The sequence below is a fragment of the Haplochromis burtoni genome, unplaced genomic scaffold (assembly GCF_018398535.1).
Source record: "Haplochromis burtoni strain Fernald_Lab_line unplaced genomic scaffold, NCSU_Asbu1 Contig_8, whole genome shotgun sequence".
NCBI lineage: Eukaryota > Metazoa > Chordata > Actinopteri > Cichliformes > Cichlidae > Haplochromis > Haplochromis burtoni.
The window spans coordinates 103,058-127,610 of record NW_024582369.1 but is presented as its reverse complement, the minus strand read 5'-3'; the positions used below and the strand labels follow the sequence as shown (position 1 = coordinate 127,610).

Sequence of the window (24,553 nt, the reverse complement as noted above, 5' to 3'; positions counted from 1 at the left end):
GTCTATACCATCTTTGTGAGGATGTCTCCCATGAGCCTTACAGATTACACTTCATGCATTACACTACTACTTTTACACTCTTTATCGGCACTACATTATGTTCCTTTATCCCTTTAGAACACCACATGAGCACATTTCCCCTAATACCACCCCCCCACTCCTCACCTGGTGTGCAGCCATCTGGCTCTCTGGAGTCTTGTTGTGCTCTAAGCCCTCATTCAGCGCCCCCTCGATGGACTCCATCTTGATGGAAATAGATTGGAGGGACTCCTGATAGTGTTGCTGCCGCTCCAGAGCCTCATATAAGCTCTTCTGTTTCTCACTGATCTGAAAATATGATGACAAAGTCAAGCTGTCAGACATGGCAGTGTCGGTCTGAGGTCACTAAAGCTTCAGGCCGGAATTTGAGACAACTCGCGCCTCGCTCAGTATGCTAGGAGACAAACTAATCCTGAGTTTGTTATTGTGTTTGTCTAACAGTCTAACAGTAACACAAACAATAAAAATAAATAAATGTGTTGAATTAAAGTGAAGATGTGACATACCACATTCTTTAGCGTTTCCCAGGATCTCTGCAGGTCATCCAAGTTAGCAGCGCTGCTTTCCATAGATGGGTCGTACAGTTCCTGAAGAGGTACTCGGCTTAGTGTACCTCGACCCTGTGAAACGAGGAAAAAGTAAGTGTGGGCTTCATTAGTATGTCAGAGTGATGTACGCTATTGATGGGAATAGTTCTTTGGGAAACCTTTGGGCTTACATTTACAGCATAAAGTCTATAAAAAGCCTAGTGGCACACTTGGCCTAAGAATATGAAAGTTTTACAAAAACTTACTTTTAAAATGTTTTTTTCCCAGACGTGCTTAAAAAGAGGCAGCTAAATGTTATAACTTGATACTACTTTACCTACTAAAATGCAATTCAACATTGCAAATAAAACTGGTTGACCTTGAGTCGGGTGTCTCTTGCTGATACAGCTGACGTTACTTTCTGTTCTTGCTGGGAGAACAGAATAAAATCCCTCCTTTCTCATGTTACTCTCTCACAACAAGAGAGAAGCATTTAGTTTATGTCATATATAAGTTCAACATTAACGCCTTTCTAGCAGAAACACAGGAGAATTTATGTGCGTTATACATAGCAAAAGATGAATTTCAAATAATTACATTTGTTGTATGAAATATGTCTGTTGCGTGTTCTATGTATTCTCATAAATTGACTTTACATGTTAAACAGTCACATACATTGTCTATTTTCAGAACTCATCTTAAAACACATTTATACCCTTTGGCTTTCGACCCAGTATGAAACACACTGATCATGGTTGTTTTTATTCTATTACATAACTGAAGTCAATATGTCATGAGTTAACAGTAATAGTAGTTCTCTTTAATTTTAAAATTAGGCTGCCCCCATAATCATATCCTGCCACACAGTGGGCATGGGTCAATCCTAAGGCAGATTAACTTAGATCTGCTGCTGCATTTCCCCCACAGCAACAGTTAGTTTAAATTCCGACATATTTCCCAGCTGTCTTTGAACTTGTTTTTTCTTTCAATATTTAAGTGTAGAGGCACATAACAGGCCACTAAAACAGCATTTTAGATTTTACAGCTAAAATAAAAAATTTGACCTTTGCTGTTTCTCCCAGCACAACGAGTGTTTCTGTTTCACTTCTACATCATTCGCGGTCACAGACAGCACAAAAAGCTACTTGATGACACCTCAGTTGTGTGTACAAAAATGGGAATGGCAAACAAAACTTCCATCAGCAAAGTAAATATGCAAACAGGAGGCCAATTTAAAAAAAAAAAGGAAAAGTGGGTAAAATGAGCACAGCAAATCTCCAGCTCTCTCAAACATACTGTGTTAACAGTGATGATGGTGGGGTGGTCACTGTAGGGTGGTAAGTTGGTTTGTTATGGTGGTGATGGTGAAGAGAAGGGGATGTATTTACCTTACGTCAAAATTTTGCCACATATTCAATATTTTTTAGCTTTTGCATTTTGCAACATTTGAAGCTTTAAAGATTAAAGTGTTATCTTCTAACAATGATGGTGATGACTGAACGTTTAAAGGTGCAAAACACAAAGTGGCAATAGGGAAGTTGAGACCATCAGGTAATACTGGTCGGTTTGGAGTTTTCCAGGGTGGGATTTGCAATACCTGGTTAAGAGCAGCTTCAGCGTTAGCCCCCGGAGAGGGGGAGCGGCAGGCAGGGGGAGAGGAGACCTCGCTGTTGGTACCCTCCTCCCCTGACTCCTCTGTCACAGGGGAGAGGAGTGTGTGGCAGCGGCCGGCTGTCATCTGACCACACATACACGCCGCAAAGAAATGAAACGCACACATCAAAAGAAGCAGGTGAAAGAAAAAAGGAGGGGGAGCCAAAAAGAAAACAACCAGATCAAAGGGGAGAGGAGACAGAGAGGGAAAAATGAGGAGGGAGAAGAAGAAGAAAAAGCATAAAAATTAATGGGGAAGTGCAGGTTAGCCAGATTGAAGTGGCAACACATACTGCTTGATTAATTACATAGTGAGTAATCAAATAACACAGAAAGGAGACCCATTAGCTCACATTAATGACACTGATATGCCTCACTGAAATTCTTCTGCCGTAACACAACATTAAAGAGCGTTGCAGAGGTAAAAGTCTTTGCTGTGTGAGCAAATGGACAAACATTAGATTCCACTGGCAGTGAAGTAGTTGCTTGGATTCTTTACAGGATACATCAGGATAAAGGAATGGCCCTCACCAGGAAGCTGAGAAATCACACACACACACACACACACACAATGTACACAGACAGTGATTGCTCACATCACACATGAACCCATACATGCTGTAGAGTTAGTACACACATATACAACAGGAAAAGGTTAAAGTAGTCCTGCAGACAGTAAGAATAAGAATAAGGTCTCTGATAGAACAATCCAGCAGTATCAAAGCTCAGACTCGAACAAAGCATGGCTATAGCATGAGATAGCTAACAGAGACAGGGACTGGTGAATACAGCAGCAGCTGTCCTAGAAGTAGCACTGTTGTCAGTGTGCCTGCATGCGTCAGCAGAGAGGCAGAGCTGAAATGCGAGCCAAACCCTACTGGGCTGCTTTTGGCAATGCGATGCAGACCTTAGTCTACTGACTCAGGACCTTTGGAGGACTGTTTCGCGGGCTTTATGATGCAATGCAAGGCAACTAAGAGCATTAGCACACCAGTATGTGTGGGAAACTGTGTGGTTTTACATTGTGAGGTTCGCTTGGTAAAACCACTGCTGTAACAATGACAACGTGCAATTTTAAAAATATCAGTAATCCATGCGTGACAGTTACCATACACGGAAAATGACAACGTTTAAACATACACACAAAAACACACACACACACACACGCAGTAATATCCTGTTTCCTGGCCTGCTGAGACGAAACACACCACAAACAACAGTAGTACACCGGGAAGGCTCAGAAACCTGATTCAGAAACAGACTGAAAGGAAGTGGGGTGGTTACTAGTGCTAACTGTATGAAAAATAAATGATTAAGATGAGGGCGACAGACAGGCTCAGGCTAACATTAAGTGACAAACAAGGTACCAGTGACACACCAGAGGAACCTAAATTACATACAGAATTAATAAAAAAAAAAACCCTATTCAAAACCTTTTACAGTACTACTTCCTTGCTGTAGCGGGACAAAAACTTCCCACACACAGCCGGATTTATAAAGAACTATTTTCACCTACAAGAAGAAGGAGTCAGCAACAGATGGCACTGCCCTCACAGGGCCCTGAGCTCAACATCAGTTACTCCAGGATTACATGAAGAAAGAGCCTAAATCCACAGAGCAGGTGTGGAAACATCTTCATAAGGGAACAACCCACCTGGGTGCAAGTGTACCAGCAAGAAGTGGTGCTGTTTTAAAAGGCAAGGTTTTACACCCGCCCCAACGACCTTTGAACTTGAACTTTGAATTAAAACATAATTGGTGACTAAAAATATTCATGCCACTAGTTTAAAACATGTTGCGTAGCACTGTATCCTTATATCCAGCTGTTACGTAGGCCTGAACAGCTGCACGTGAGGGAGGGCCTGCTGTTCAGCTACTTCTGTGTGGCTCATTATTATCTTGTAAATGAACTGCACAGTCATAACTGTTACCGTGACCTTAATAGTGGAGAAGAAAAGGTTTGCAGATCTAAAAAATCTAATCTTAAGTGATATTATCAGACATGTATTAATGTGGTATAAGTCAAGGGTAACTAACCTAACTGGAGTTTTGTTAAATGAAGCACATAGAAACCTTAAAGGCCCCACTGGGATCCTTGCAGTCACTTTGGCAGTCAGTGGTATGTGCAGAAAGGGAGAGATGCTACAACTTATGCACACATGCACACAAATCCTTGTAATGTCTACAGGTCTATGACTGTATATCCCCCCCAAAAAACCAGAGGTTTTCCCACTCACCATGACTACAGAGGGGTGTGCTGGAAGCTGCTTGGCGTCAGCTGTGGTGGTGTCTGTCACAGCGCTGGGAAGCTCCTCGTCACTCAGTTCATCCATGCCGTCTGAAAAGCCCTCCACCTCGCTGACCGTCAGCAGCATAGTGGCGTGTTTGGCCTTCACTGTCAGCATCTTGCACTTGGAGTGGAGCGAGGCGATCTGCTCCTGGTAGCCACGGATCTTCTGGGCTAACTCCTGTCAAAACATTCCAAGCAAACAGAAAACACCACCCCCAGGATCAGGAGAGTGTGGCTGAGTCCACACCACAAGATCAATAGTTCCTGTGTAAATAGGATCCTGTGAAAGTGGGTGGCTGAGTTGGATCAGCCTTGAATGTGGTGCCGGTCTGAGAGGAGTAAGCGGAGCAGACGCATTCTCTTTGGCTGTCTTTGGTGTAAGTGTAGAAAGAGAATAGCACCGCCTCACTCTCCTTTTTTCCTCTCTGTCTTTCTCACTCTCTCTCTCCTCTGTATCTCTGAGCCAATCGGAGCAGCACAGAGGCGGGTGACTCAGATCAGCGCTGAAGCTAAGACAGGATGTTTGGTTGAAGCAGAGACCATAGCAGAAATACTTCAAAATCCCTCAGACACTCCCTCTGCTACACATACACAAATGGCAAGGAAAAACAGGAAGTGATCTCACCGAGCTGTACCCTCCCCCTCCCTTGCCTGCTACTGTCGTTCTCAGCCAATCCCTTGGGCAGATTACTTCTAACAAAAGGAAGCTGAAGGAGAGAGGGAGGGCGGCTGGAGGAAGAGTGACAGAAACGGTGTCAAATTACAACTACGCTAATGTGCCAGCAGGCCAGCCCATCTCTGCCTTCCTCCTCCACCCCTCTTTTCACCCTCTGTCCCACAGATGGTCATTGCACTGATAATCAGGTCATGTGACTAAAGGGGCCAGTGGAGTTGCAACTCTCCGCTGAGCTTAGAGATCTAACTTAGACATAAAAATGCTGGCATGCCAGGCCGCTCTGCTGCGACAAAAGTGATTACAGGGTTGAGAAAATATCTGCAAATATCTGCAACACCTGGGTTATTTTCCAGGCAGTCAAACATTGGAGTAAGATATAAATCTGCCTGAACCGTGCAACAGAAATTAAAACGTAATAAAAGAAAAAATGTTGCCTGTGGGGAGACACGATGTTTCTCTGCAGGTCTTTGCATCTGCACTCCCCCTTCACAATCTCCTTCTCGGCATGGGAGATCTAACATACTCAGCAAAGTGAAACTGCAGCAGAGGCTCAAATCGCTCAGGTGAAAACCATCTAACTCTGGCATCTGTCTATGCAGATTATATTTACATGCACCATCAGATAAAACTAGGAATGTGCGTGAGTTGGGCTTGTAAAAGCACCACACAACATTTTCTCTGGATTGCTGTTTGGGAAAATGCATGCTTTGATCATGTTAAAAGGGAGATTAAATCAGATGTTTTTAAATTGGGATTTAGGGGGAATGATGGAAAGGGGTATTAATTGACCATTGATGGCTGACAGCAAGGAGGTTTTGGGTTTGAATGTGCAGATTGACTTGCATCTAACTCCCACAGTCCAAAAACATGCATGTTAGGATTGGTCTAAATTGACTGTAGGTGTTTATGTGAGCATTGTTGACTGCCTGGCCTGTCTGTTTGGTTTAGCTGAGGGAATTTCCTGGTTGGAGCGTACAGAAGGAAGCACATGTGCATGCTGTGAATTCCCTGGACTACACACCTCTGTGCCATTCTCAAACAGGTGTAATAAGACAGACAAGCATTTGTACTGAAGAGCTGGAAGATTAAAGAACAATTCATGTCCAACCTAACCACTTTGACATTTGTGTTCTCACACTAGATTTACTCAACAATTTCAGGGCTCTATAGAAGCAGCTTTTGCTTATACTGAATGATGCAATGAAATGATAGAATTATAGTTTGAGTCATTTTAGTCAGGCTTACCTAAGGCTAATTTAAGATATATGATACATTCACTGGTGCCACAACTTCTGCTTTTTGCCTCTGTGCATTGAAACATAGGACAGGAAACATAATGACTCAAGTTCTCTGTTTCTTTCACTTAATTCTTTGATGTTAAAAATACTGACCTCAATAGAAATGTCTGAATGTCTGAGGCATCAACTAATTTTTTAAGAGTCACACTCAATTTGGTTTACGGCAGAAGACTAAAATGTTGTTCTAGGAGCAAATCTTGTAGGGAGGGCCAGTGAAACCACTGTACAGAAGTTTAACCACACAATCCCTGAGAAATATATAAATATTAAAAAGCCAAAATTTCTATTCTACTTTACATTTTCCAAAGCCATTTGGATGGGAATCTTTGCAGGGCCAATTCTGGCCTTATTTTTGACAACCTTGGATAAGACAATCATAAAGCTGCATTTTATTGATAATGTTGATGATTTGGGGGTTACATGTTTATCACCTACACACTGCCGTTCTAATAAACCGAACAGATAAATGACAGAAAGTAAGGAGACCCTCATACCTCGTGGTGGTGTATCTGAGCCTGAAGTTCCTGTATATTATTAGTGGAAACGGGCCGGTCCTGAATGATCCGATGAGCTTCTTCAATTAATCTCTGGAGGTTCTTCACTTCCTGTTCATACTGCTCATACTGCACCACGGCCTCCTGTCAGGGCGTTAAGATAAAATGAGATGAATGAAACTGTATTTACATTATAGATCCCTGAAGGAAATTATATTTTCCCTTCCCAATCTTCGCAGGAAGTCAAGTTCTAAACTTTTACGTTGACTCTCATATCCATACGCAGTAACTGGTATTGAGTATGCTCATTATATTGTTGGTAAGCTCTTATTAGACAGAATAATCTGTATTTTTCATTTGCTGATATTGAAATAATGCAGGTGTGTGAGAGCTAAATTACCACGATTAGAATATTGCGATTACAAAGATAGATGTGAATGTAAATGGTAAATGGACTGGTTCTCATATAGCATTTTTCTACTCTATCTGTGCACTCAAATCACTTTATACAACTTGCCTCATTCACACATGCACTTTTTTCTATGTTTTTATGTGCTTTCTATCTATCTAGCAACTTGGGGTTAGTATCTTTCTCATTGATATTTGGACTGGATCAGCCAGGGACTGAAGAACCAACCTTCCGATTAGTAGATGACCTAATCAGAAGGTCTGTGTATCAAAATGTTTTAGACAGCCTGTCACAAATTTGACCTTGAGCCAGAACAATGTGCCCACATGGGAGATGAACTGTTTCAGTTCTTGTTAAACATGATGTATTTGGTTCAAATGGATTGACTGATTTATTGGCTGAAAGTCACTTGCTTCGTCCTCAGGGCTAATCTTCACTACAGTTGGCCTCTGATGGGGGCTTAAAGAAAACACAGACATTCCTGAGAAGGCTTGTTGAAACACTACAGAGCCCAGGTTTCAGAGCATCCACTCTTCAAAACAATAACTCTTCTCATCAGCTGAAATTTCAGTGCTACTTTTAAGCGATAAAATACTAACAAAAACAATGCAACTGAAAAAATATATAATTTTGATAGTAGGGTTCTTATCACAAAGGCTGATAATGTACTGTTTCTTCTCTCTGTCACTATGACTTTATATCTAACAGCTCATCAACAGCCTTCATAATACTCGGGCTGCCTTTTACCTGCAGGATGTTGCACTGCTGGATTGTGGTGTGTTGCACTTGGCTGGCTTCTTGCTGCAGAGTCTGAGCTGTGCGGCAGATAGGCAGACTGGCCACTACCTCCTCTGGCAGCCGGAGGGCGCTCTGACACTGCTGAACAGCAGCTACTTGCTGCTTAAAGCCCTCCATTTCCACCAGCAGACGCTTATTGAAAAGCAAAGAGGTTGATAATAAGACGGGAGATAGAAATGCTAGATGTATATCAATGGACGCTAATTTAAATGACATCTGCAGACTGACTGGACACAAGCTGTTTGCCAGTATTATGTTTGTGTTTACCTGTCTCTGTGTCAACTGCTCTCTGAGACTGAGCTTGTTAAGTTCAGGGGAAGCAAGTGTGGCCTGTATCTGATCTACAGCAGCATGGAGGCTCTTGACCTCCGCTTCCAGACGCAACATGTCCTGAGGAGAGATACAGACATAACAAATCAAGGGAAAGTATATGTGGGCAAAGATACAAGATAGAATGTAGCTTCTGTACACAGCAGTAATCAAACCCACATGAAAACAGATTTTTAAAAGTATCAAAGCTCCTTTGTGGATATCTAATGCTGCAAATGTTTTTTTTTCCTCAGTGCAGTTTGAATGATGAAGATAGTGGTGCCTCTCGCTTTAAAATGTATTCATTTGCAAATTCTAACTGACCTTAATGTGCATCATTGGAAAGAAACTAAATTACAAGTCGCTACAAATTAAACTCATGCTCTGCAATCTAGACCCAGAAAAAAAATCTAACTCACAAGAGGAGTTGTAAACAGATTTCCAATGCACAGTGTTATTAGCAACAATCAGCAACAGACTGTCGTCTGGGAAGCAGCTGCATGGCAATCAGATTAGCGTAACAGATTACTGCTGCACACGCTAAATGAAACAGTGCCTTCCATTATGATGGAGTAATCTGTCGTGAATGACCATAAGGGGGCACTGTTGAGTTGTGGCTAAATTATAATTGACTCAATTTGAAAGGATGTGCACATGCTCTTATGCAACAGAGTGTGTGGAATTATAAAATGGGAATAGCCACAGTTTTTTTGTCAGCAATGGAGACGATGTGATCACGGGAAGACTGAGGCAGGGGGGTACTGCATAACTCCTGTAATGCTTTCTTAAAAGTGTCATGTACCTTAGCTGCATCCTGCAGACTCTGGAGGCGAGTCTTGGCAGTTTGCTGCAGCTCTTCTGTGCGTCTGCTGAGGTGTTTCACCCGCTGGCTCCACCCCTCTGTCTGCAACACATCCGCCAGCTGCACCTCCCTCTCCCCCATGGCCTCCAAGTCACCATGGAGACCTCGACACTCACGCAGTAAGGCCTGCCACCAAATGAACGCAAATTATAAGTCAAGGAGAGGAGTCTTCTCGGGTGTGCAGTTATACTAATTAAGGCCGGTCGACATAGTGTAGAGCATGACGTTTCACTGGAATTTTAAAAACTCGGTGCATCTAATTAGCTTCAACTTTGTGGGGTATCCACAGCTCCAGGATTAATATTTTGGAGGAAGAATAAACATGGATTTTAATAGAACCCATTCATCTTACACAACAGCAGCTTTAGGACAACTTATAGCTATTCACAATCCCTGCTGGCAGCGCCATTAAAGCTCACCTGGTGTGCTCGAATTTGCTCCTGCAGCTGGGACGCAGAGCTCCAAATGATATTACCGGTGACCAGAGCCTCAGCTTTCTTTGTCCAGCTCAAAATGAATGCCTTCATGCCCTGATATTCCTCCACCTGTCTTTCTGCCTGCTCAACAGAAGACCACAAAGTCAGAGCAAATAATACAAAAACTACATTTAATATAATAATATTTAAGAGAATTATATGAAACAAATCATTTGGATGGCACACTGAACTGACTGTCCCCCCCACCTTCTTCAGTCTGTTGGCTCTATCCTCGACCTGCTGCGAGGTGTGGTGCTGCACCTCTGTCAGTTTGGCTACAGCATCACCCAGCTGCTTACACAGGAGAGGGTTCTGCTCCCCAAACTCCTGCACAGCCACTCCCAACTCTGCCAGAGAGCAACTGCAGGATTCACACTCCTCAGAAAGAGCCTGGAGAGGGGAGGAGAGGAGGGGGTGAAAAAAAAAAACGGAGGAGAAAGGAGGTGTAAGGAGGGCAGAGATTAAAGAAAAGGAGTTCATGAGCGAGGTAAGACTAGATTTAGAGTTTATTTTGAACACAGTCAGGATACATTTCAAGTAACACTCTCATCCTAAAAGCAGTAACTACTTAATTGTGACCCACAGCTTTAAAAGCGTATGAATGACATGTTGTGGTTTTATGGCTTTCCTGGCGAGGAGCAGTGATTAATTACTAAACCAGAGGCATGTGGGATGTGCTCAAACTGCTCCTTTAAATGAATTTTAACTCCAAAGTTTTTTTTCTACAAATGAGTGAGGGAAGAAACATGCTGGGGAGACAAGAAGAAGAACAGGAGGCAAGGGGCTCAAACTCCCATCTGGAATACTCCTCTCAAAAGTGGGTCACTGTTGAAGCCAGAACTCAATTCACTCATTAACCTCAACATCTGCAAAATGAATAGCCGATTTAACAGGGGTTAATTGCTTGCTAATTAGTCAATCTGTCTGTTTGATTACTTTGGTGTCTTCTTTGGCCTCCTCCAGGTCGGCACCCTTGTCTTCCAATTTTAGAGCAATGGTCTTCAGCTTTGCCTCGATGTCCTGCAGTCGGGAGCTGAAGTCCTCTTTCACATCTCTGGTCTGCTGCACCTCCCTTTCCCTTGCCTGCACCTGAAGTGGATATCAGAAACACACACAATGTTTGTTTAACATCCCTTTTTGGCTTTTTGTTAGTGGCAGAGAAGTTGCAGATAGAATATGTGTGAAGAAAGAGTTGCAGACAACATCCAACACAGAACTTTTGTGATTGTGTAATAGAGCCTTAACAATTAGACCACATAATACCTTAGAATTACACAGTTAAAAAAAACATAGGTCAAATACTAACATAAACCTCTTGACAAGACTAAATGAATGTTAAACAAATCAGTGTCATATTTCATTGATAATATTCATACATGCATCATTATTAGAGTCAAATAATACAATAAGTAAAATGAGCTTACCTGATCCTCAGCAGATCCCAGAGCCAGCGCCACCTCAGCTAGCTGCATGCTGAGTTCAGAGGGCAGGCCAGCTTGGAGGTCCTGGTACTTTGATTGCTGCAGCTCTGTCATCCGCTCCACACTCTGACGTCTGCTGATCACCTCACCGTGTGCCGTCTACAAGGCAAAGTGTATGACATGAATGTAACATACGAGAAGCTGCACTTGATGAAATATACATGGTTATAATCAAGCTGAATGATCAACAATTAATCAAAAATTAAACTCCCTTTATAGCTTGGTCTTGTTTAACTTAACTAACTCATTTAAGTGTATAAATCTTTGTCAGGGAGTTAAACTAACTTCATGGAGACAAAGCAGTGATCCACCAATAGCAACATTTCATTATTGGTGATTTCACTTTAGAAATTGTTTGGGTGTTTTTTTAAATTTGTAATTATTACATGGATGACTACAAATCCCTTTTTATCATTTTTCCATTAATCTATCTATTTTTCACCACTTATCTGGCTCTTGGTCACAAGGTAGCAGACTAAGCTCTTCCAGCTCCCCCGCAGGACACCAAGGCATCCTCAAGCCAGCCGAGAGGAATAACCTTTCTAACTTGTCATGGGTCTGCCTTGAGGCCTCCTTCTAGTAGGATATGCCCAGGAGGAATCCTATTCAGATGTCTGAACTACCTCAACAGGCTCCTTTCAATTGGGAGAGTAGTGACTCTACTGTGAGCCCCTTCCAAATGACCACTGTTCTTACTCTAAGGAAGAGCCCAGAGACCCTTCAGAGGAAATTCATTTTTACCACTTCCATGTACTATCTCATTGTTTTGATGACTACTAACAGCTTGCTGCCACAGGTGAGGGTAGGAACATAGATAAACAAGTAAATCCATAGCTTTACTCTCACACTCACACATTCAAACATAATCACATCTGTTAATTATGTTAATACATTGTATTTGTGTCTAAACAAGCAAAAAAACACCACTGAAGTCAGACTATGTTTGCTTTATGTGTGAGACCAGTAAGTCCTTTACCTCTAGCTCTTGCAGCAGTGAATCCAGGTCTGCAGTGGGACTCAGCAATAAACCCCGGGTGTCTTGGATCCAGCCTTTGACTAAGCCTAGCTCTTTCTCAACCTCCTCTCTCTCCCTCAATTCCTGATGCACCTGAGTCCTGCTAGCCCGCACCTGCAACACAAGGCTGACAAGACAAGGAAGAAAAAGATCAAAATAAACAAACACATTTCGGTCTGAATGGGATATTTATTACATTTACTATAAACAAATTTAAGTGGTAAAAAGCAGAAACTCTTTTTAAAAATGAAGATAAACTGAAAAGTAGCCCAATTATCCTTGTACTAGGAGGCTGTAAAACAACTTAAATATCCACCTACCTAAGTTGAACAATTATAGCAATAATCATTATGAGTATAAAGTGGCTGTCAGCAGCCCCAGCAGCAGTCATCTCACATGTCATACTGCGCCTGCATGCTCTGGATCTCCTGTGAGCACGGCGTCTCCTTGTGTCCATTTTCAGTGCTTTTCTCCATCACTTCCACCTTGTCATCCTCTCCCCTGAGACTGCAACTTTGTTGCCCCAGCAGAGCCAGTATGGACTGCTCCCTCTCCACTTCCAGACTGAAGGAGTCATGGTACTCCAGGAGACTCTGAAGCGCCGCCCTGGTGGCTGCTTTCTCAACCGTGCTGTCTGGGACACGACCGTGGAGGTCTATGGACACCGATCGTACCTTCTCCATCTGAGGGACAGATGTTTATTTACAGAATTATTCTCCACATTCAGCTTCATGTAGAGCTTGTGGGTTTAATAAAGGGGCTGGGAGACATAATTACTAACATTTTTGTCTGTTTTCACTTGTGATTGCTGCCAGTCTACTTTATGTGCGACAAGACTTTGTGATAGTCAAAGGAATCAGTGGACAAAGAGGATGACATCATGCCCAGTTGAACAAAGGGGCCACAGAAAAACAGTGGACAGCAGGAATGTGCCACATATGAGGAAGTGACAGTTACTTACAATATGACTTCATTTCCTTTTTTAGGAAGAGTGTCTTGTGGGTATTTATGGGAAACAGAGAGTGTTCAAACACAAATTAGGTCAAAAGGCGGGAAAACACTCCATGACACAGTGTTTTGGCAGAAGGAAACAACTGGCCTAAAGCCTGGAGTTACATCACTGCACACCAACTGGTGTTCAGCGGTTACTGTGTTTGACCCAAATTTGCAGACGCATTTTTGCAGAAGGTTAGTAAGTAAAGTCATATTTTATTTACAAAGCACCTTTATAAATAAAACAAAACACTAAAACATCAAAACAAAAAGTGAAAAAGTGGGTGGACCACAGCATTCTTAAAATAAACAGGGACTTAACTGGACGCCAGTGAAGGGTTGATTATAGAGACCACACAGGGACAGACTGAAGACTTGTAACGTACTCTGTCTGACTTTTGCTTCAGCCATAGCTAATGCTTGTCTTACCTGAACCTTTATCCAAACCTAAAATGTCCCATATTCTCTGCAAGTTTCCAGACCGTCAGAGTGGGACTCTGGTGATTCAACATAAAAGCCACACAATAACAGAAATAACCTAACTGATCAAGCTGAGGCAGATCAGCCTCTTCTGTGTTCGGCAAAGTATGAGTGTTTTTATCAATGCCTTTGACAGCAGAATACAACAAGTCTTCTCTTAGCAAAGGCCATCACATATCACGTAAAGCAAAGAAGTAATAAAATAAACACAGCCCACTCTGAAAATAATATTTTTTATATGATCCAGTTAGTTTCCTTGCTACTCCTGTCTGCTTCACCAACCTGGCAAAGTACAAACTATCATCCACTAAAGCTAATAAATCGACCGTGCACAAGGTTCTGATACAGCCACACTTAAAAAGAGTCTGAGTTGCGTGCTTAACTAGGACTTTCACATTCACCTAAAAGAAACCGAGCAGTCAGAGAGTAGGATGTGTTGCATTTTTTAGCTATATGTCTATAATCATTGATCATCCAGTTTTCAGTGGTTTATAAAACTAGAAGGTGGTCTAGTTGTGGAGAGTGCTAGAAAAATTACGGTGACAAGGAAATTTATACTTTTTACATCTTCAAGCTAATAAAAACACATTTTCATGATTTGGGACCTTAAAGTAAACCTTTTCACTAAAGGTTTACTTCAGCGATTTACAGTGTGGGGACCTGCTCTTTATTCCCCAGAAAGCAGGCCAATACGTGAGGACCACCACACCAATAACATGCACAAAAACCCACGGGTAAACTGTCTCTTACTTTCTCATTGAAGTTCCTCCACTCTCTAGCAGTGTCCTCCAGTGCCCTCTCCTGGGCTCGGGCCACACTGCGGAGACGGGTCCACCGTTGCCATAGCGACGATACAACGTGACTGGTGATAGCTTTGCTGGATTCAGAGATTAATTGCTCCAGCTCTGCTGCTCTTTCTTTCAAAGCATTCAGAGGCATTTCCAGCAGGTCAACATGCGCCACCAGTGACTAGAACCAAAAGGTTATAAGAGACACGACACAAAGCTGTTTAATAAATATGTTCTCCTCAAACATATCATGCAAAACTAAAAGATACAACCCCTGGGAAAGGCTACATCATTTCTGTAATTTCTAATACAGAATCTCTTTTTCTCTGACACAGTGACCCACCTTGTATCTTTGACACTTGTCTTCTGCTTGGTGGGCGCTTACAGCTTTAGCTGTAGTGAACATGGCCATCCTGCCCTCTGAATCATTCATTTGCTCAACCACGGTCTCTTTCTCACGTTGGAAGGAGCTCCACAGAGCTGCACATCTAAGAAACATTCAGATTGAACATCAATGATGGGTGACATAATAAAGAAACTATGCACAACATCATTTTAGGTATATGGAATAAATATAAACTGTATATGTATACTTGATATGGCACACACCTCTCCAACACTTCTCTGTAAGTATCCACTTGCTGTTTGACTTCGGTGCTTCTTAGCTGCATTGTGTTTACTTTTTCTCTGAGCCCACTCATCACTCCTGCCTCCAGAAAATCCACCAGCAAGGGATCCAAAGTCCCAAACTCCTGTAAACCAGCTTTGAAGTTTTTTTCCTTAGCTAAAATTTCTTCCAGATCCTGTGCACAGTCTGCTTGGTTTTCGAGCTCCACCCCTGTGGTGGCCCTCTGAAGCAAAGCCGCAGCGGAGTCTAGCCATTTCTGCATGGACTGCAGAGATAAGTGGTGCCTCTGGACCAAGGAAAGCGCTTGATCCACAGCCAGCTAGAATATGCAAAAGGTGATTTAATTAACTTCTTTTTCTGGCCTCCCACAAGATTTTATCTATGTAAATGAGTTGATAGAGAAGGGCACTGTTTAAACATTAAACCACAATTTTGCTGTTAATGTGTAAAAATGTCCTGTTTTTAAACTTACCAGTAGTCTTGTTTTTATAAAAGAAGATGCTAAGGATATATTTGAAATGTTTTAACCTCCCCAAGTTGATTAATATTAACAGTGAGGGAGGACATGACACTGAAAGTAACATTTAGAATTTTAAACCATGAATGATGGCTCAGGAATACTGTGGACAATAACTGAGGCAGTCATTTCCAAATGTATATCAATTACATTTAGTGCAACATCACAATACTATCAGAAAATAGCTATAAGGTGAATTAAAGCAATCAACAAACATAATTACATACTTGTTTTGCACACATTCCTTGTTGGACTTCATCTCCCAGCCTTCCCAGCTCCTGCAGTTTCTCTTCTACATGGGAAGGAACGGTTGCTTTCCTGCTTTTGTACTTTTGCTTTTCTCGTGCACCCAAGACATCAACGACCCTCAGTCTACTTTTCACTTCTTCCTCCTTGATTTTCAGTTTCCGCACTTCCTCGTGTATCCTCTCAATTTTGACCTCTGAAAAGGTCAAAGGATCCTTCGTTTTGTCTTTAACCATCCTCAACCACTCGAACACTTTCTCAACAGCTCTTGTGAAGTCTTCATTTTTTGCGAATGTCGTTTCGCTTTCTTCAACGAAACGCTTAGTGTCACATCGTAAAGACTGCAGCGACTGGAGCTGCAGACTAGTTTCCTGAAAGGCAGCAGCATCAGTCGTAAGACAAAGGTTTTCCATCTGTTGGTTGCATTCTTCAGCCTGAGAGTTCACTCCATCCAGATTTTCCAGCAGTAAATAAAGACTTGAGATTTTATCTATGGCACTTACTTCTTTGTCTGATTTCAATTTCACCAGCTCCTCTTTAGCAGACTGTAACTCTGAGTCTAACTTGGAAAAAACTACTTTGTGTTTAGATAGTATTTCCAAGCAATCATGTAAGTGTTTGATCTTCTGATCAATTCTCCTTTTCAGTGTGTTGTGGAGACTCACAAGCTGCTGTGTCTCCACAGCTCTGTAGTGCTGACCTTTACTGAGGAAACCCTCATTTTTCCCGTGCAGTTCTCTAACAGCAGAGCTAATATGGACTAAACTTTCATTTATATTTCTGTATTCATTAACTAAACTAACAACTTCCTCCTCTTCAATACTGATAGTCTGCTTCTCCAGATTGTCAAACTGCTCCTGAAGCTCCTCCAGTGCATTACGAGTAATATCAAAGAAAGTGCAGAACTCTTTCCGTTCTAGGATAATCTGTTGGACCCTGTCTTTCTTCTCTTTGGCTAGAGCTAGGATGGCATTGTACTGCTGTGGCAGGGCATTGAGCCGCTCATCCAGGTAGCAATGGTCGATCTCATTCAGAGTAGGGAGGATCTCCTGACCTATTCTTTGGACAATAAGAAGGAGGTTCTCATACTCGGAAGCTTGTTCTAGGACATTTTGATAATTGGAAAGCTGTGACTGCAAATCCGAACTATCATCAGCAGTGCTTAAATTGATTTCCGGAAATGTTATGTCATCTGCTTGTCTCAGCCACTGACAAGTCTTGTCTAGGTCAACCTGGAAGTACTTCCTGGAGGTCAAGGCTTTCTCTAAGGCTGCAAGATGCTGGGTAGTCCTCTGGAGAGCAGTTTCAAAAGCAGACTGTAGCTCCTCAAGTCTTGCCAGCGTTTCTGCTCTCTCTTTGTCAGTGGCATCTCTCTCCAGATCGCGGCCTTGTACCCAGAGAGATGCCAGCTCCCTCTGATAAGCTCGTAAGCTGCTCTGAACACCTCGACATCCAGCAACCTGCTTTGCCAGGTCCTCAGGAAGAAGTGCTATGTGGTCATCTATCAAGGCCTTCCTCTCCTGTTGCTGTATCCAAGACAATGCTCTCCCCAGGCCTTGAAGGAACTGTGTCCTCTCTGTGAAGGCCTGAGAGGAAGACAGAAACATCACAATTTATTTACAAATGGACTTTGGCAGGATAAGCAGAATTTATTTCTTGGACTACCTGGTTTTTCTTTGGGTCTTTTTTTTCTTTCACCAGACTAATAGCTCAGGATATAATTAGCCCCTTTAAGGCATAATTAAAATGTTATTTTCAATCTAAATCATAAGTCCAGCTGTTACCTTACTAAGGTACTTCCTCCTTTGGGCAACCCGAGCCCCGAGAGCCTCCACTTCAGTCTGGGCTTGTTCAACGAGCTCCTGCAGGCGTCTCTTTTCACTCAGTCCCAGCCTGGAAGCCACAGCTTGAGCTTCCTTCACTGCCTGACCGAGCAGCTGCTGACGGGCCTCCAGCTCTACACATACGCTCAGGTGGTCAAACAGGAAACTCTGGGCCAGATCGGGGGGTGGGCTGGTTTTCAGGGCAGAGGTGAGGGCAGGCCGCTGCTCCTCCACCCACTCTCTGGCATCTCTCAGCTGATTTTCCACTCGGGCAAGATCCTCTAGCATCTGCGCAGAGTCCTGGATCTTCTGCTGAATCAGCGATTCCAGCTGTGCCCAGCGCTGCTCCAGATGACCCACCTGATGAAATACAATATTTCCAGAAAATGTGTCAATATTACTTCGACCGTGTGATCATATTAGCATATTGCTGGACACATACAGTTATAGAAAAAAATAATGTCCCCACCTGTTGTTTGACCAGCTCCTTGTCTAGCAGGCTAAGTCGAGGCAGGATAGCTTGTCTCTGGTCCCTCAAGTCTTCCAGAGTTTCTCTTTGCTCCTCTAGGTCACTGGCGAGCTTTCTGAGTGCTTCTAGATGCTCACTTGTACTCTCTGTGTCAGCCCTAGTAACATATATACATGAGTTAAGGGACATCAGGGATATAGTAATAAAAATGTAAACTTTTGTCTCTATTGCGGTAGAAAGACTAATGAAACTATGTTGTGTATTCATATATATAGCTATTTCTGTATATACATAAGTGGATGCCATGCAGAGAATGATATTACAGCCTTGATAAAAACAAAAAAGTCTGATACCTAGCAAGGTAGTCCCATTCCCTGGATACTTGATGGAAAAGTTCCTCTACAGCAACAACACTCTCCTGGTACTCTCCACTTCGCTGCATGTCCTCCCCCCGCAGGGCTTCCAGCTCTTCAGCCCGCTGGCCCAGGTCCATCCAGCTTTTCTTCAGTCTCCTTATCTCCTCCAGGGCAGGAGAGACCTGTCCGTCCATCAACCTGCCGATGGCTTCATGCAGACGTGTTACCTCAGATTGTTTCTCCTTAATCTGCTGCAGGAACTCCTGGAAGAAAGATAAGAGTTGGTTTCTGGGATTATTCTGAGCAGCAACTCAAATTGTATGATTTTAGCTAAAAGAAAACTCTTTGAAAAATGTAAATGTAAAAAAGTGTAAAAAAAAAAAAGTAAAAAAAGTAAAATAGTAAAATCTAACCTGGGCCTTGTCCAGCTGGTTCTGTGCAATCTTAGGCTCCAGCTCTGCAGGTCTCCTGGTGAGGTTCTGAAGCTGCTGCTCTGTCTCTATTAGCTGGGTCTCCAGATCTGCCTTCTGCTCCTCGATGTCTCTCCAGCTGTCGGCTACCTCTTCACAAAGCAGCATACGCTCCTCAATCTAGACACAACAATAAAGTGCAGTCATTTCACGATGGGTATATGAGCTATAAACATGCATGCTGAAACGTGTACTCTTTTGCTTAAAAGCTTCTTAAAGTGTACTGACCTGCAGTTTGACCTGTTGGATAGCTGCTGCGGTCTCCCTCACCCTCGGCTCACACAGGTCACACGTGGCGCACACAAGCTGGAGGTAAGTGCCAGCCTGCTCCTGCAGAGCCCGCTCCTGCTTCACCTGTTTGTATATAGCTGTCTATTAATTTTATTGATTTTACTGGTTGGGCATATTATATCCTCACTACATCCTCTCTCACTACAAAATTAGCATCGATATATTTTATGTATACTTACTAGGGATGGGTATCGAAAACCGGTTCTTGTTGAGAACCGGTTCCCACTGTTTCAATTCCTTGGAATTGTTTGCCATTTTTGCAAATGATTCCCTTATCGATTCCAGTCGCCCTGAATGACATCACCACGTTGCGGAGCGTCATTTACCTGGCAGGAAACACGGCGCCTAAGCAGCTCAAACGCTCAAAAGTTTGTTATACTTTACGAGAACGGATGACACAGGGCAACTTGCAAATACAAATGACTAATGAATGTCTGTTTTTTAATTCCGCTCCGGACTCGTGAATCTCAACCCAGCAGCAGCGGTAACGTTTGCACGTCCTCTCCCGTTAATGCGGCAGGTAAATAATCAACTAACAGTGCATATTATGTTAGCGCGATCGTGCCTTATTACAAAACCTGCCATTACTGTGCATTTAGGTGACCATGATGAGAGAGACAGACAGAGTCTGGCTCAGATGCTGGCAGTTCTCGCTGCAGTCTACCGGTAGCGTCTCCTTTCAGGCCAGGATAGTCATGCACCGAGTGACATTGTCTAAGTTTGTGGTAAAGGCTTGCACATCAGATGCCCCCGATTTTCGGTAAGTGAATGTGTTTAATTGTAGGCAGAGACATTACTGGATATTCTTGTGTAATTGTTACAGAATAATTTATATTATACTTTGTTATTGGGGGCAACCGTGGCTCAGGGGGTTGGGAAGCGTATCTGTAACCGGAAGGTTGCCGGTTCGATCCCCGGGCTCTCTGTCCTGGTCGTTGTGTCCTTGGGCAAGACACTTTACCCACCGCCTACTGGTGTTGGCCAGAGGGGCCGATGGCGCGATATGGCAGCCTCGCTTCTGTCAGTCTGCCCCAGGGCAGCTGTGGCTACAACCGTAGCTTGCCTCCACCAGTGTGTGAATGTGAGAGTGAATGAATAGTGGCATTGTAAAGCGCTTTGGGTGCCTATGAAACGCTAAATCATCATATTATGTATTATTGCTACAGAAGAATATTTATTTTATTATTTTTACATTTACAATTTTTTTCCTGGGGACCCTGTGACACCCCATTGAAGAGCCGTAGGCTGTGGATCTCTTAAGATCTCACGGTTGGGTTTGTAAGGCCATGTTACTCCTAAATTTCTATCTTGTTCAAAGAGAAGATATAAAACAAAGTTCTAAGGTAATCGACCTTAGTGTTCTCCTTTTTAAAAAATAAGAATCGATAAGAGAATCGATAAAGAATCGAATCGTTAAACAGAATCGAAAATGGAATCGGAATCATGAAAATCTTATCAATACCCATCCCTAATACTTACTTTATGTATGTATGGTTACTAACCTGCTGTAAAGCCTCCTCGAGGCTGAAAGAAGGATGTGTAGGAGGCTCTGGCTCTTCTGACACAGAGTTCAACCACGTCTGGCACTGCTGCAGTGTGTCCTGCAGACTCACATGTCTCTGTAACTCATGATCCAGACTCTGATACACCTGTAATACAGAAGAAGCTAAATATAAGTGCTCTTATTGACGCACCTCTGCATGGCAAACCATTTAGATGTTTTCTGTTTTACCAACAGTAGCAGAATAAACACATGCAAGAACACGGAGTGAAAACAACGAACTGTTGGTAGACGACACAGTGCTACAATGCTTTGAAGTCAAAACCTATGGCCAAACACAATGACAGATTAAAACCCAAATGATTAGGCAGTTTTTCATTGTTATATTTAACAGGTGTTGAATGTGGAGGCGTCCATGCCTTCCAGGGGAGAGCGGAACAGCAAGGTCTGATTGACAGTGTTAATATGAGAACCCGAAAGAGAGGAATAACGGGGGGCAACTACTGGCAAAATGCCCAATGTATTTGGCAAAGGCTAGAAGGCTGGCATGGTGGCAAGTGGCAGGCAGGATATTAGAGCTGTGCTGCACTGGGACACAGTTGGCAGCCATCGTAACACTTGAGGCGCAGTTGTAGAGAAGCCAGCAGTGTAGTGGTAAAGTGTGGCTGGATCACACAATGCCAGATTGGATGTGTGAGTGGTGGTGGAGGTAGTGTCTTGGGAGGTGAGCTATGATGACAGAACAGACGACGCCAAAATGACAGAGTGGGGCTGGATTATGGGGGCTCGCCAGATTCGCTGAATGGTGGTGTGTGATCATTTTTGGCTCAAGCATGAAAAAGTGGAGCTGACAGGGGATACACGGAGATTAATATGGCGAGATTGAGTTAGTGATTTTGGCCGGTGGGGTCTGTCCACATACGGCTGCTGTTGAGCTCCACTTTGGCAGCCCTAATTGGTTGTGTCCTCTACGCTGGCAGTAAAGGGCTGTCTTAAGACATGGGTTTAAGTGTCAGAATGATTTAGGATTAAGTTGCTGTCTAATCTGTTGGAATATTAACGGAACTGATATCTAAACCATGCGTTTCTGTGCATGCACGTCTCGTCCAAAGGACATCCAAGAATTACTTCATGAATGTGTATTAACCATTTCACTGCTCCATAGACAGACAGACTATCTGTCTTTCTCAGCTTCCCACAACTCCCTCCCTTCTCCTCCACGTTCCCTCCCTCCCTCCATCTCTCCATCTCCTCCTCCTCCTCACTCACTCTCTGCGCTGTGCTGCAGATGGCAGAGTAGCTGTCTCTGGTGCCTTGCTGGTGTGCCTGAACCTGCTGTCTCAGCCTGCTCTGCACACGGTCACTGCAGCCTTCCATCAGGTGGTCTCCTCGCTCTTTCAGGCCTGCCAAGCGATCCTCAAACCCTGCAATTTCCTCCATGATGGCCTGTGGAGGATAAAGTAACCACGTAGGATTTTATGAGAGAATCTCCAGTGGAGATATAATAGCAGATGAGCTTGTACATTTGTGATTTGAGCAGAGTGACCACAAAGAGCTATTAAACTGTCTGGATTAAATGATGACTAAATCCAGCATCTGTTAAACATTTAGACTGAACATACTAAAAGAAAACATTTCATTATTAATATATTACTTATGGTTTCATGTCCAAAGCAAAAGTCTGATATTTTTCCAGATTAATTGTCGTAAAATTCACTATTATTGCCAAACCCAAACACCATGCCAATCACTTATGCCCAGCAAAATGAGGTCTGAGCAGTATATCGATGGGAGACACTGGAATAGCCGGACGTTCCTGATCCGGCAAGGATCTCCAGAAGGGACTAGTCCCATCCGGGGAACCCCAAGGATCCCCAGAAGGGACCAGATGTGTAGGGGGGAAGGCAACAGTGGTCCCAGTGGTAATTGGAGCACTAGGTGCAGTGATTTCCAAGCTAGGCCAGCGGCAAGCAGCAGATCCCAGGAACAACGTCTGAGATCTCTGTCCAGAAGAGCGCAGACCTAGGAACCTCAAGCTCCCAGGCCTCTGGCAGAGGACCCAAGCTTCAAGGATAAAGACTGCCCGCTGGGGTAAGAAGGGAATTATATATATAAAAAAAAAAACACCCAGCACGCCCCTGCGGGCGGTTTATCCTTCAAGCTCGGGTCCTCTACCAGAGGCCTGGGAGCTTGAGGGTCCTGCGCAGTATCTTAGCTGTTCCCAGGACTGCGCTCTTCTGGACAGAGATCTCCGATGTTGTTCCCGGGATCTGCTGGAGCCACTCGCCTAGCTTGGGAGTCACCGCACCTAGTGCTCCGATTACCACGGGGACCACCGTTACCTTCACCCTCCACATCCTCTCGAGCTCTTCTCTGAGCCCTTGGTATTTCTCCAGCTTCTCGTGTTCCTTCTTCCTGATATTGCTGTCATTCGGAACCGCTACATCGATCACTACGGCCGTCTTCTTCTGTTTGTCTACCACCACTATGTCCGGTTGGTTAGCCACCACCATTTTGTCCGTCTGTATCTGGAAGTCCCACAGGATCTTAGCTCGGTCATTCTCCACCACCCTTGGGGGCATCTCCCATTTTGACCTCGGGACTTCCAGGTTATACTCGGCACAGATGTTCCTGTACACTATGCCGGCCACTTGGTTATGGCGTTCCATGTATGCCTTGCCTGCTAGCATCTTGCACCCTGCTGTTATGTGCTGGATTGTCTCTGGGGCATCTTTACACAGCCTGCACCTGGGGTCTTGCCTGGTGTGATAGACCCCAGCCTCTATGGATCTTGTACTCAGAGCTTGTTCTTGTGCTGCCATGATTAGTGCCTCTGTGCTGTCTTTCAGTCCAGCTTTGTCCAGCCACTGGTAGGATTTCTGGATATCAGCCACCTCCTCTATCTGCCGGTGGTACATACCGTGCAGGGGCCTGTCCTTCCATGATGGTTCCTCGTCTCCCTCCTCTTTCTTGGGTTTCTGCTGCCTGAGGTATTCACTGAGCACTCGGTCAGTTGGGGCCATCTTCCCAATGTATTCTTGGATGTTCCTTGTCTCATCCTGGACTGTGGTGCTGACACTCACCAGTCCCCGGCCCCCTTCCTTCCGCTTAGCGTACAGCCTCAGGGTGCTGGACTTGGGGTGAAACCCTCCATGCATGGTAAGGAGCTTTCTTGTCTTTATGTCAGTGGCTTCTATCTCCTCCTTTGGCCAGCCTATTACCCCAGCAGGGTACCTGATCACGGGCAGGGCGTACGTGTTGATGGCCCGGATCTTGTTCTTACCATTCAGCTGACTCCTCAGGACTTGCCTGACCCTCTGCAGGTACTTGGTGGTTGCAGCTTTTCTAGCGGCCTCTTCATGGTTCCCATTTGCCTGCGGGATCCCCAGGTACTTGTAACTGTCCTCTATGTCTGCAATGTTGCCTTCTGGTAGTTCAATCCCCTCAGTTCTGACTACCTTCCCTCTCTTTGTTACCATCCGACTACACTTCTCCAGTCCGAATGACATTCCAATGTCATTGCTGTATAGCCTGGTAGTGTGGATCAGTGAATCGATGTCTCGTTCACTCTTGGCATACAGCTTGATGTCATCCATGTACAGGAGGTGGCTGACAACTGCTCCGTTCCGTAGTCGGTATCCGTAGCCAGTCTTGTTAATGATCT

At 43.8% G+C, this 24,553-nt stretch overlaps 1 protein-coding gene across 6 annotated transcripts in view; it reads right to left on the bottom strand.

Annotated features, from left to right (window-relative positions):
• Positions 1–24,553, bottom strand: part of syne1a (spectrin repeat containing, nuclear envelope 1a) — a 139,802-nt gene that overhangs the window by 29,753 nt on the left and 85,496 nt on the right. For 5 of the 6 annotated variants that reach the window (XM_042225798.1, XM_005914583.3, XM_005914580.3 and 2 more), the window contains 25 exons: positions 22,159–22,335; positions 20,891–21,037; positions 19,326–19,451; positions 19,041–19,217; positions 18,625–18,890; positions 18,272–18,428; positions 17,764–18,162; positions 15,961–17,565; positions 15,198–15,535; positions 14,932–15,076; positions 14,551–14,769; positions 12,724–13,010; positions 12,289–12,454; positions 11,256–11,411; positions 10,768–10,920; positions 10,039–10,221; positions 9,775–9,912; positions 9,296–9,481; positions 8,452–8,574; positions 8,134–8,316; positions 6,978–7,121; positions 4,457–4,687; positions 2,164–2,304; positions 546–659; positions 166–327 (listed from right to left, as the gene is read on the bottom strand). In XM_042225798.1, coding sequence (XP_042081732.1) covers positions 166–327; positions 546–659; positions 2,164–2,304; positions 4,457–4,687; positions 6,978–7,121; positions 8,134–8,316; positions 8,452–8,574; positions 9,296–9,481; positions 9,775–9,912; positions 10,039–10,221; positions 10,768–10,920; positions 11,256–11,411; positions 12,289–12,454; positions 12,724–13,010; positions 14,551–14,769; positions 14,932–15,076; positions 15,198–15,535; positions 15,961–17,565; positions 17,764–18,162; positions 18,272–18,428; positions 18,625–18,890; positions 19,041–19,217; positions 19,326–19,451; positions 20,891–21,037; positions 22,159–22,335 — 6,123 coding nt within the window. The remainder of the gene's footprint in view (positions 1–165; positions 328–545; positions 660–2,163; positions 2,305–4,456; positions 4,688–6,977; positions 7,122–8,133; positions 8,317–8,451; positions 8,575–9,295; positions 9,482–9,774; positions 9,913–10,038; positions 10,222–10,767; positions 10,921–11,255; positions 11,412–12,288; positions 12,455–12,723; positions 13,011–14,550; positions 14,770–14,931; positions 15,077–15,197; positions 15,536–15,960; positions 17,566–17,763; positions 18,163–18,271; positions 18,429–18,624; positions 18,891–19,040; positions 19,218–19,325; positions 19,452–20,890; positions 21,038–22,158; positions 22,336–24,553) is intronic. The other variant, XM_005914584.3, reaches the window with a different exon arrangement.